This window comes from Nerophis lumbriciformis, linkage group LG10 (assembly GCF_033978685.3).
Source record: "Nerophis lumbriciformis linkage group LG10, RoL_Nlum_v2.1, whole genome shotgun sequence".
Lineage (NCBI taxonomy): Eukaryota > Metazoa > Chordata > Actinopteri > Syngnathiformes > Syngnathidae > Nerophis > Nerophis lumbriciformis.
In genome coordinates, this window is record NC_084557.2 from 42,006,680 (window position 1) to 42,020,315 (window position 13,636).

General features: G+C 38.7%; 1 protein-coding gene across 1 annotated transcript in view; it reads left to right on the plus strand.

The window, feature by feature from the left end:
• LOC133612300 (A disintegrin and metalloproteinase with thrombospondin motifs 20) overlaps positions 1-13,636 on the plus strand; it is a 516,880-nt gene that overhangs the window by 260,477 nt on the left and 242,767 nt on the right. Inside the window, exons 12-13 of the mRNA XM_061969586.2 lie at positions 9,485-9,630; positions 11,290-11,471. Coding sequence (XP_061825570.2) covers positions 9,485-9,630; positions 11,290-11,471 — 328 coding nt within the window. The remainder of the gene's footprint in view (positions 1-9,484; positions 9,631-11,289; positions 11,472-13,636) is intronic.

Genomic DNA, 13,636 nt, shown 5'->3' on the forward strand with positions numbered 1-13,636 from the left:
GCTATTATAGCTAATATAGACACTTACATTATATGTTGCGATCAATATAACACTTATATAAGACTTTTAAAGTCATTTTGATAGTAGGCTAATATAGACACTTACATCATGTGTTGCCTTCATTATAACACTTATATAAGACTTTTAAAGTCATTTTGATAGTAAGGTAATATAGCTAATATAGACACTTACATCATGTGTTCTCTTCATTATAACACTTATATAAGACTTTTAAAGTCATTTTGATAGTAGGCTATTATAGCTAATATAGACACTTACGTCATGTGTTGTCTTCATTAAAACACTTATATAAGGCTTTCAAAGTCATTTTGATAGTAGGCTAATATAGCTAATATAGACACTTACATCATGTGTTGCCTTCATTATAACACTTATTTAAGACTTAAAGTCATTTTGATAGCAGGCTAATATCGCTAATATAGACACTTACATCATGTGTTGCCTTCATTATAACACTTATTTAAGACTTTTAAAGTCATTTTGATAGTAGGCTAATATCGCTAATATAGACACTTACATCATGTGTTGCCTTCATTATAATATTTTTATAAGGCTTTTAAAGTCATTTTGATAGTAGGCTATTGTAGCTAATATGGACACGTACATCATGTGTTGCCTTCATTATAGCATTTGTATCAGACTTTTAAAGTTATTTTGATAGTAGGCTATTGAAGCTAATATGGACACTTACATCATGTGTTGCCTTCATTATAACACTTATATAAGACTTTACATTTTTTTTGTGGCTCCCGACTGATTTTTTTTCTTGTATTTTTGGTCTAACACGGCTTTTTCAACATTTTGGGTTGCCGACCCCTGGTCTAGATTATGGAAATGTTTGTGTCTTGCGTGGCTGTTAGCGCCTGTCTGTCATCGTGTGCAAGACTCTGGACTCCATCATTGAAGCCTCCGCCAGTGTGGAAAACACACATTAGCCAAAAGCGTTTTGCAGGCCGCAGGTGTTTGCTCTCCGTAATGACCGCGGATTTATATTGAAGTACTTAGACACAGACCCTGGAGATGACTTTGAATCTCAGCCTCGGTCTAATTACGGAAAGGTTGTGGTTCTGTTCTATGCAAAGCCGGGCTTTGATTGTCTTGGCGTTGTTCCTGCGGTGATTACAGCCACAAGTCCATTTGTCATCCGGCCCATGAAAGTAGCAGCTTGTCACCGAGGTGAGCCCAGCAAAGATCTGAAGTATCTTAGGTTTCCTTATCAAGGTGCTGCAGGTCCACGTGTCTGTGTTGCAGACTGATGCCGTCTAGTCCCGCATTCTTGCAGCGGACACAAGCCGCTAATATCTTAGGTAGCAAGAATGGAGTTGGGTTACGGGTAGAGATGTCCGATAATGGCTTTTTTGCAGATATTGTCCAACTCTTAATTCATACTTACCAACCTTAAGACCTCCGATTTCGGGAGGTGGGGGGAGGGGGGTGGGCGTGGGCGTGGTCGGGGTGGGAGGGGGGTCGCGGTTGGGGGCGTGGCTAAAAGGGGAGGAGTATATTTACAGCTAGAATTCACCAAGTCAAGTATTTCATATATATATAGATATATATAGCTATATATATATATATATATATATATATATATATATATATATATATAACAAATACTTTACGTTCAGTGAATTCTAGCTATATATATATATATATATATATATATATATATATATATATATATATATATATATATATATATATATATATATATACGTATATATTTATTTTATTATATGTATATATATATATATATATATATATATTAATTTTATTATATATATGTATATATATATATATATATATATATATATATATATATATATATATATATATATATATATATATACAATAAATACTTGAATTTCAGTGTTCATTTATTTACACATATACACACACATAACACTCATCTACTCATTGTTGAGTTAAGGGTTGAATTGTCCATCCTTGTTCTATTCTCTGTCACTATTTTTTTTAACCATGCTGAACACCCTCTCTGATGATGCATTGCTGTGTGGCACGCACAAAAGTGCTTTCATCTAATGCACTAGATGGCAGTATTGTCCTGTTTAAGAGTGTCACAACATTGCTGTTTACGGCAGACAAACTGCTTTACGGTATACAAAAACGTGACTGCTGTTGTTGTGTGTTGTTGCCGCGCTGGGAGGACGTTAATGAAACTGCCTAACAATAAACCCACATAAGAAACCAAGAACTCGCCCTCCATCATTCTACAGTTATAACGTGATTGGGCAGGTATGCTGGTTATATTGTGGGTTAGCGCCTGAATTTCGGGAAATTTTCGGGAGAAAATTTGTCCCGGGAGGTTTTCGGGAGAGGCGCTGAATTTCGGGAGTCTCCCGGAAAATCCGGGAGGGTTGGCAAGTATGTCTTAATTACCGATTCCGATATCAACCGATACCGATATATACAGTCGTGGAATTAACACATTATTATGCCTAATTTTATTGTGATGCCCCGCTGGATGCATTAAAAAATGTAACAAGGTTTTCCAAAATAAATCAACTCAAGTTATGGAAAAAGATGCCAACATGGCACTGCCATATCTATTATTGAAGTCACAAAGTGCATTATTTTTTTTAACATGCCTCAAAATAGCAGCTTGGAATTTGGGACATGCTCTCCCTGAGAGAGCATGAGGAGGTTGAGGTGGGCGGGGTTGGGGGGTAACAGGGGGTGCACTGCAAAAAGTCAGTGTTCAAAAACAAGAAAAAAAAATACAAAAATGAGGGGTATTTTATTTGCGCAAAGCAAAATTATCTGCCAATAGAACAAGAACATTCTTGTCAAGACTTTCCAAAACAAGTAAAATTAAAGCTGCAAGCAGCGATGGACGGGACCGACTTTGAAGGGTCATAAAATCCAAACCAGAGCAGTAATTAAAACTATTTGGTCAACTTTTAATCAGAAGGGTTCAATCTCTCTCCTGTGCTAGTTTGAAGCCGACACGACAAATGCGCTCAGAGGAGATAATGTTCAAAGAAAGGTGACCGTTTTTTACAAAACTTTTGTTTTGAAGGGGGAATTGCAAACTTCTTGTTGATTTTTGCTGGGGGTTGTCAATATATGAAATGTAGGTCTAAGTGAGACCTACATAAAGGTTGTCTCTAAGACATTCCTACTGGAAGTTACAGGCAGTTTTGTCTGAGTTTTCTTCCGAGGAGCAGTTGTGTCTGTGTTTTCTTCCTAGGGGGCGCGAGAGCGCAATTTTGAGTTTTGGGGTTGTTTTTTTTATTTTTTTTATTAGATCGCAATTTTTGCCAGTCCTGATGTGTGTGTCCAGTTTGGTGAGTTTTGAAGCATGTTAAGGGTGTCAAATTACAGCTCAAAGAGGCAAAAGTGACTGTTTTTAGTAAACTTTTGTTTTGAAGGGGGAATTGCCAACTTCCTGTTGATTTTTGCTGAAGGAAATCATTGTATGAAATCTAGGTCTAAGTCAGACCTACATAGAGGTTTTCATTTCATGTCTCTACGACATTCTTACAGGAAGTTACAAGCAGTTTTGTCTGTGTTTTTTCCTAGGAGGCTCTGGAGCGCAATTTTGAGTTTTGGGTTGTTTTTGTTGTTAGATGGCAATTTTCGCCAGTCCTGATGTGTGTGTCAAATATGGTGAGTTTTGAAGCATGTTAAGGGGGTCAAATTACAGCTCAAAGAGGTGGCGGAATATTAATAATAAAACCTTACAATTACAATAGGGTCCTCTATCCCAAAGGGACATTGCGGTCCCTAATTAGCTAACCTCAATGAACCCAAAAATAGCTTAAAATAAGTATATTCTCACTAATAACAAGTGCACTTTTCTTGGTAGAAAAAAAAAAGAGACCTTTTTGCTCAATATGTTGAAAAATATTTTTAAATGAAGTAAATGCTAGTGCCATTATCTTGACATAATGATATGCGCTCGGCATCAAGATTTTTTTTTTCATGCTTGAAATAAGAAATGATTACTTTAAAAAAGTAGTTTTATACTTGTGAGTGTTGATGACACAGCTTTGCAACAGTTGATATTCTAGTTTCAAGCATGTTTTACTCAATATCGGTCATCAAATCTCAGCAACAAGCTGTAATATCTTACTGAGATCATTTAGGAGCAAAACACTTAAAACGAGTAAAACACTCTAACATAAAATCTGCTTAGTGAGAAGAATTATCTTATCAGACAGAAAATAAGCAAATATCACCCTTATTTGAGATATTTAATCTTACTTAGATTTCAGTTTTTGCAGTGCTCAGAGGGCCACTTCTAACTGAATGATATTATCACACAATTGCCTATACAATTGAGGATTTGTTTTTTTTTGTACAATGTAAAACATTTTTGTAGATTTTACAGTAAAAGACTGTTTCACCGTGTCACTGTAAATGGAAAAAAACAGTACCACTTTTTTTCACGGTACAAAACTGGCAGCTCAGTTGATAGAATTTGATAGTTTTTTTACTGTAAATATAAAACTGCATTTTTACAGTCAAATTCTGGCAACTTAGCTGCTGGATTTTACTGTAAAAACAACAACTGTAGATTTTTACTTGGTATCATTACAGTGGATGTCAGGTGTATGTATATATATATATATATATATATATATATATATATATATATATATATATATATAGACATATATATATATATATATATATATATATATATATATATAGATATATATATATATATATATATATATATATAGACATATATATATATATATACATATATATATATATAGACATATATATATAGACATATATATATATATATACATATATATATAGACATATATATATATATATATATATATAGACATATATATATATATATATATATATATATAGACATATATATATATATATATATATATATATATATATATATATATATATATATATATATATATATATATATATATATATATATATATATATATATAGACATATATATATATATATATATATATATATATATATATATATATATATATATATATATATATATATATATATATATATATATATGAGTATATCCATTCGGCCACCGTGTTCAATGGAGAAGTCTGATCTACGAAATGTGCAGGCAGCATACCCCTTCCACTTCCAGCTGTCCTGGATGAACTGAAATTATTTTTTTCCAATCATTTTGGAACTTGCAAGCGTACTTCTTCTTCTTACTCGTCGTCGCCATGTCTCCTCTTCGTTCTTCTACTTCGTCTCTGTTATGCTTTTGGACATTACTACTTGCCGTAGTTTATAGACAGTGTTGGGTTAGTTACTGAAAACCAGTAACTAGTTACAGTTACTAGTTACTTTATTTCAAAAGTAACTCAGTTACTAACTCAGTTACTTACACCAAAAAGTAATGTGTTACTGTGAAAAGTAACTATTTAGTTACTTTTTTTTTTTTTAAGGCTCCCATTAATGCCCTTTTAGCCTTTATTTCAGTACTGTTATTGCACTGGAGAATATTTCAGGCCAGAACAAATTGACAAAACTATTTTAAATAGCTGCAACATAACGGCACTTTAACTTTAAGTAGATAGGATCTTTGATCCAAGACACAACTTACATTTAACTAAAATGTTATTTTCTTTGTGCTCGACAAACGAAATGTATTGAGAATGTCTCCATGTTAAGAAACTCGACTTCTGGCTTCATCATGATGTCTTGTTAGTTGTTATGAGAGTAGCGTGTGTGTGTGTGTGTGTGTGTGTGTGTGTGTGTGTGTGTGTGTGTGTGTGTGTGTGTGTGTGTGTGTGTGTGTGTGTGTGTGGCCCTTTAAGATATGACAGCATGTGAGGTGAGTGACATCAGTGAGTGAGTGGGCGAGAGAAGTGAGGGAACGGCGATAGTGAGTGCGTGCAGGTGCTCTAGCTTGGTGGATGGCTGCGTCCAATAAAGTCACAAAGTTGCAACAAACCGCCGGCCTCGTCATTCACCCTCAGCTGTAAAGACCCACTTCCGGGTAAAGTGAAGGTTGTTAGCCCCAAAGTACATAGGCCCTGGAGGAACGTCTCCCCTGCGCTCCTCAACTACGGTCTGGGAGACCACCCCCGCCCCTGCCCACACAAAGCACACCTTTTCCTTTCCACCGCAGCGCTCCAATAAAACACACTCAGATCTTCTGTTTCTAGCCGATACTACATAAAAAATAACGTAAAATAACGCAGTAACGCATCATGTAGTAACGGTAACTGAGTTACTGAATATAAAAAATAACGCAACGCGTTAGTCCCAACACTGGTTATAGATAAACATATGGATAACGGAGACATATATTATAGTCTCCTTTTCATGTGAGAGAGGACGCTAAAGGCAGTGCCTTTAAGGCACGCCCCCAATATTGTTGTCCGGGTGGAAATCGGGAGAAATTCGGGAGAATGGTTGTCCCGGGAGATTTTCGGGAGGGGCACTGAAATTCGGGAGTCTCCCGGGAAAATCGGGAGTGTTGGCAAGTATGGTCACGACATGACGACGCATCGTCATGCCCGGGAACCGGTACTTTTCAAACAGACTATAGTACCGTTTTTGATTCATTAGTACCGCGATACTATACCAGTACCAGTGTACCGTACAACCCTAGTATAAAGTGTGTGATCAATGTTCACATTAAATGAAAATACATAGCAAAATTAGCAGTTATGTTACATACAGACTGGAATGTTAACTTTTAGCATTAGCTTATATATTGTAACAAAGTATACGCCATCAATGAACTTGCACAAGTGTAATATATTGGATACACTTACAAAACAAAGCTTCTTCAAGGCTCAATGACGATGATGCAAAACTTCAGAGGGAAATGTTTGTAGTGCACATTGTCTCACACAAAATGGAAAAACAAGATGGCTCGCCTGCTGAAAAAGTGTGGGCACCCTTTGTGTAAAGTCTTAGTCCCATAATTGGAAGAGCAAACTGAATCTCCACTCACAGAAACCATCACAAGCAACGTTCCCTCTAAGGTGCGCACCAGTGCAATTGTGCACTGCTCACGCATCCTCTGCGCACAGCAAATCTATGCCGCGCAAAAAATCAAATCCCACTCTAAACAAAATAAACAAATTGTTTGTTTTGTATGATTTTGCAATACAACTGTGAGTCAACACTTAAATTATTGTAACGTCTGTGGAGACACTTAAAGGCCTACTTAAATGCGATTTTCTTATTCAAACGGGGATAGCAGGTCCATTCTATGTGTCATACTTGATCATTTCGCGATATTGCCATATTTTTGTTGAAAGGATATAGTAGAGAACATCGACGATAAAGTTCTCAACTTTTGGTCGCTGATAAAAAAGCCTTGCCTGTACCGGAAGTAGCAGACGAGTAGCGTGATGTCACAGGTTGTGGAGCTCCTCACATCTGCACATTGTTTACAATCATGGCCACCAGCAGCGAGAGCAATTCGGACCGAGAAAGCGACAATTTCCCCATTAATTTGAGCAAGGATGAAAGATTTGTGGATGAGGAAAGTGAGAGTGAAGGACTAGAGGGCAGTGGGAGCGATTCAGATAGGGAAGATGCTGTGAGAGGCGGGTGGGACCTGATATTCAGCTGGGAACGACTAAAACAGTAAATAAACACAAGACATATATATATACTCTATTAGCCACAACACAACCAGGCTTGTATTTAATATGCCACAAATTAATCCCGCATAACAAACACCTCCCCCCTCCCGTCCATATAACCCGCCAAAACAACTCAAACACCTGCATAACACACTCAATCCCACAGCCCAAAGTACCGTTCACCTCCCCAAAGTTCATACCGCACATATATTTCCCCAAAGTCCCCAAAGTTACGTACGTGACATGCACATAGCGGCACGCACGTACGGGCAAGCGATCAAATGTTTGGAAGCCGCAGCTGCATGCGTACTCACGGTACCGCGTCTGCGCATCCAACTCAAAGTCCTCCTGGTAAGAGTCTCTGTTGTCCCAGTTCTCCACAGGCCAATGGTAAAGCTTTACTGTCATCTTTCGGGAATGTAAACAATGAAACACCGGCTGTGTTTGTGTTGTTGCTGCAAACGGCCGCAATACACCGCTTCCCACCTACAGCTTTCTTCTTTGCTGTTTCCATTGTTCATTGAACAAATTGCAAAAGATTCACCAACACAGATGTCCAGAATACTGTGGAATTTTGCGATGAAAACAGACGACTTAATAGCTGGCCACCATGCTGTCCCAAAATGTCCTCTACAATCCGTGACGTCACACGCAGGCGTCATCATACCGAGATGTTTTCAGCAGGATATTTTGCGCGAAATTTAAAATTGCACTTTAGTTAGCTAACCCGGCCGTATTGGCATGTGTTGCAATGTTAAGATTTCATCATTGATATATAAACTATCAGACTGCGTGGTCGGTAGTAGTGGGTTTCAGTAGGCCTTTAAAGGAGGATAGGAATTCCATCGGCCCCTTTACTTAGCGAAATTGCTGGTCGGCCATAACCACACCAAAACAATGTGTAAAATACTTTTATGTAGCAAAACTGGTCGTTGTCTACCGTACAAACCAAGCCAAAAGCAACTCTTTGTCATCTGTTATATCAACAGCAGCCGCCTGTTCTCTCTCTCACCTGCACCAACACATACACTATGGCAATTAGCAACTGGTGCGTTTATGGCCACACAAAAAGTAGGACAACTCCAACACTACACGTAAAGTGTAAATTTCAGGTCGTTTTACTATGACTCCTCAATCAGTGTGCTTATTCTACTGTCATTTGTTAAGAATGTTATTTTTTGGATATTAATCATGAAATGATGTTACAGGACTACATAATTGCTAATAAAATTATATTTATTTTACTGACAGAAAGTTAACAAACACTTCATCTCATGCAACATGTGAATGTTTTAAGGGGAACTAAATGTGATCTCTGAAAGGGGTGCACAATCTTTCCAAAGCAGGACCCCCACCCAGGCATAAAATACTATAGTGCATATTTGATTAAAAAAAAAAATTTAAGTGGGCCAAATCACATCTATTAGAAAATAATCTCTTGAAAATTGACTAGTCACTTGATTATAATAATAAGACATTTAAATTGTTATGTCAGGTTTGAGACAAATGTGCTGCTGGTATGACCTCAGTGTGCATGTCTGTATTCAATTGAATGCTCAGGGTGTTTGTGCGTTTGCTCACACATGAAAAATTAGAGGGAACATTGATCACAAGGTTTTCTATGAGGATGCAACACAAAAGTGGTTTTAAAATGGAGGTAAAAAGCATGATCAGACTGTACATACTCCTCCTCTCTTTGGACAGCTGGCGGTGCTTGGATGCATTCCCGCAAAGGGTAAACATGGAATTAGGCTATTTCTTTTCAAATACGGCTTGATGTAAACACAGGATTAGGAAGTCAAAGAGGGACACCTCCAGTCTCCACCAGGTGTGCCTTCACTCCATCCTAACGCTATCTGCACGTGTTTGTGATTATCCACTTGCAGTATTGCAGACACGGCATGTGTGTGAACAAGGAGCTGTACCTGCAGCCCATCGATGGGGAATGGGGCCCCTGGGGGCCCTACAGCGCATGTTCCAGGACCTGCGGCGGAGGGACGAGGAGCACCACCAGAGAATGCAACAAGCCTGAGTAAGAACAGTTTGAAGATATTCCAAAAAAACATCTGTTTACAAACCCCGTTTCCATATGAGTTGGGAAATTGTGTTAGATGTAAATATAAACGGAATCCAATGATTTGCAAATCCTTTTCAACTCATATTCAATTGAATGCACTACAAAGACAACATATTTGATGTTCAAACTGATAAACATTTTTTTTTTGCAAATAATCATTAACTTTAGAATTTGATGCCAGCAACACGTGACGAAGAAGTTGGGAAAGGTGGCAATAAATACTGATAAAGTTGAGGAATGCTCATCAAACACTTATTTGGAACATCCCACAGGTGAACAGGCTAATTGGGAACAGGTGGGTGCCACGATTGGGTATAAAAGTAGATTCCATGAAATGCTCAGTCATTCACAAACAAGGATGGGGCGAGGGTCACCACTTTGTCAACAAATGCGCGAGCAAATTGTTGAACAGTTTAAGAAAAACCTTTCTCAAGCAGCCATTGCAAGGAATTTAGGGATTTCACCATCTACGGTCCGTAATATCATCAAAGGGTTCAGAGAATCTGGAGAAATCACTGCACGTAAGCAGCTAAGACCGTGACCTTCGATCCCTCAGGCTGTACTGCATCAACAAGCGGCATCAGTGTGTAAAGGATATCTCCACATGGGCTCAGGGACACTTCAGAAACCCACTGTCAGTAACTACAGTTGGTCGCTACATCTGTAAGTGCAAGTTAAAACTCTCCTATGCAAGGCGAAAACCGTTTATCAACAACACCCAGAAACGCTGTCGGCTTCGCTGGGCCTGAGCTCATCTAAGATGGACTGATACAAAGTGGAAAAGTGTTCTGTGGTCTGACGAGTCCACATTTTAAATTGTTTTTGGAAACTGTGGACGTTGTGTCCTCCGGACCAAAGAGGAAAAGAAACATCCGGATTGTTCTAGGCGCAAAGTTGAAAAGCCAGCATCTGTGATGGTATGGGGGTGTATTAGTGCCCAAGACATGGGTAACTTACACATCTGTGAAGGCACCATTAATGCTGAAAGGTACATACAGGTTTTGGAGCAACATATGTTGCCATCCAAGCAATGTTACCATGGACGCCCCTGCTTATTTCAGCAAGACAATGCCAAGCCACGTGTTACATCAACGTGGCTTCATAGTAAAAGAGTGCGGGTACTAGACTGGCCTGCCTGTAGTCCAGACCTGTCTCCCATTGAAAATGTGTGGCGCATTATGAAGCCTAAAATACCACAACGGAGACCCCCGGACTGTTGAACAACTTAAGCTGTACATCAAGCAAGAATGGGAAAGAATTCCACCTGAGAAGCTTCAAAAATGTGTCTCCTCAATTCCCAAACGTTTACTGAGTGTTGTTAAAAGGAAAGGCCATGTAACACAGTGGTGAACATGCCCTTTCCCAACTACTTTGTCACGTGTTGCAGCCATGAAATTCTAAGTTAATTATTATTTGAAAAAAAAAAATAAAGTTTATGAGTTTGAACATCAAATATGTTGTCTTTTTAGCATATTCAATTGAATAAGGGTTGAAAATGATTTGCAAATCATTGTATTCCGTTTATATTTACATCTAACACAATTTCCCAACTCATATGGAAACGGGGTTTGTAAATGACACACCGTTACCGGTTGTCTTGTGGTCTCGCTGCAGGCCGAGGAACAGCGGGAAGTTCTGCGTGGGACGCAGGATGAAGTTCCGCTCTTGCAACACTGAGCCATGTCCGCGAGGAAGCAAAGATTTCCGCGAGGAGCAGTGCTCTCAGTTTGACGGCAAGCACTTCAACATCAACGGTCTACCTCCCAACGTGCGCTGGGTCCCCAAATACAGTGGCAGTAAGTCAAGGTGCCAAGTCAGGTGTCTTTTAGGACCAGGGACGGGTGCAGAATTCTCTACTTTTTTTAGACGCCACCAAATTCAAAGTTCAAAGTTTATCAATCAATCAAAGTTTACATATATAGCCCTAAATCACGAGTGTCTCAAAGGGCTGCAGAGTCCAGTCCTTAGTGGATCTAACATAATAGTGTGAGTGTCCAGTCCATAGTGGATCTAACATAATAGTGTGAGAGTCCAGTCCATAGTGGAGCTAGCATAATAGTGTGAGAGTCCAGTCCATAGTGGATCGAGCATAATAGTGTGAGAGTCCAGTGCATAGTGGATCTAACATAATAGTGTGAGAGTCCAGTCCATAGTGGATTTAACATAGTAGTGTGAGAGTCCAGTCCATAGTGGATCGAGCATAATAGTGTGAGAGTCCAGTCCATAGTGGATCGAGCATAATAGTGTGAGAGTCCAGTGCATAGTGGATTTAACATAGTAGTGTGAGAGTCCAGTCCATAGTGGATTTAACATAATAGTGTGAGAGTCCAGTCCATAGTGGATTTAACATAATAGTGTGAGAGTCCAGTCCATAGTGAATCTAACATAATAGTGTGAGAGTCCAGTCCATAGTGGATCTAGCATAATAGTGTGAGAGTCCAGTCCATAGTGGATCTAACATAATAGTGAGAGTCCAGTCCATAGTGGATCTAACATAATAGTGAGAGTCCAGTCCATAGTGGATCTAACATAATAGTGAGAGTCCAGTCCATAGTGGATCTAACATAATAGCGTGAGAGTCCAGTCCATAGTGGATCTAACATAATAGCGTGAGAGTCCAGTCCATAGTGGATCAAACATAATAGTGTGAAAGTCCAGTCCATAGTGGATCTAGCACAATTGTGTGAGAGTCCAGTCCATAGTGGATCTAACATAATAGTGTGAGAGTCCAGTCCATAGTGGATCTAACATAATAGCGTGAGAGTCCAGTCCATAGTAAATCTAACATAATAGTGTGAAAGTCCAGTCCATAGTGGATCTAACATAATAGCGTGAGAGTCCAGTCCATAGTAAATCTAACATAATAGTGTGAAAGTCCAGCCCATAGTGGATCTAGCATAATAGTGTGATAGTCCAGTCAATAGTGGATCTAACATGATAGTGAGTGTCCAGTCCATAGTGGATCTAACATAATAGTGTGAGAGTCCAGTCCATAGTGGATCTAACATAATAGTGAGAGTCCAGTCCATAGGGGATCTAACATAATAGTGAGAGTTCAGTCCATAGTGGATATAGCATAATAGTGTGAGAGTCCAGTCCGTAGTGGATCTAACATAATAGTGAGAGTCCAGTCCATATTGGATCTAACATAATAGTGAGAGTCCAGTCCATATTGGATCTAACATAATAGTGTGAGAGTCCAGTCCATAGTGGATCTAGCATAATAGTGTGAGAGTCCAGTCCATAGTGGATCTAACATAATAGTGAGAGTTCAGTCCATAGTGGATCTAACATAATAGTGTGAGAATCCAGTCCATAGTGGATCTAACATAATAGTGAGAGTCCAGTCCATAGTGGATCTAACATAATAGTGTGAGAGTCCAGTCCATAGTGGATCTAACATAATAGTGTAAGTCCAGTCCATAGTGGATCTAACATAATAGAGAGAGTCCAGTGCATAGTGGATCCAACATAATAGTGTAAGTCCAGTCCATAGTGGATCTAACATAATAGTGTGAGAGTCCAGTCCATAGTGCATCTAACATAATAGTGAGAGTCCAGTCCATAGTGGATCTAACATAATAGTGAGAGTCCAGTCCATAGTGGATCTAACATAATAGTGAGAGTCCAGTCCATAGTGGATCTAACATAATAGTGTGAGAGTCCAGTCCATAGTGGATCTAACATAATAGTGTGAGAGTCCAGTCCATAGTGGATCTAACATAATAGTGTGAGTCCAGTCCATAGGGGATCTAACATAATAGTGAGAGTCCAGTCCATAGTGGATCTAACATAATAGTGTGAGTCCAGTCCATAGTGGATCTAACATAATATTTGTGAGAGTCCAGTCCATAGTGGATCTAACATAATAGTGTAAGTCCAGTCCATAGGGGATCTAACATAATAGTGTGAGTCCAGTCCATAGTGGATCTAACATAATAGTGAGAGTCCAATCCATAGT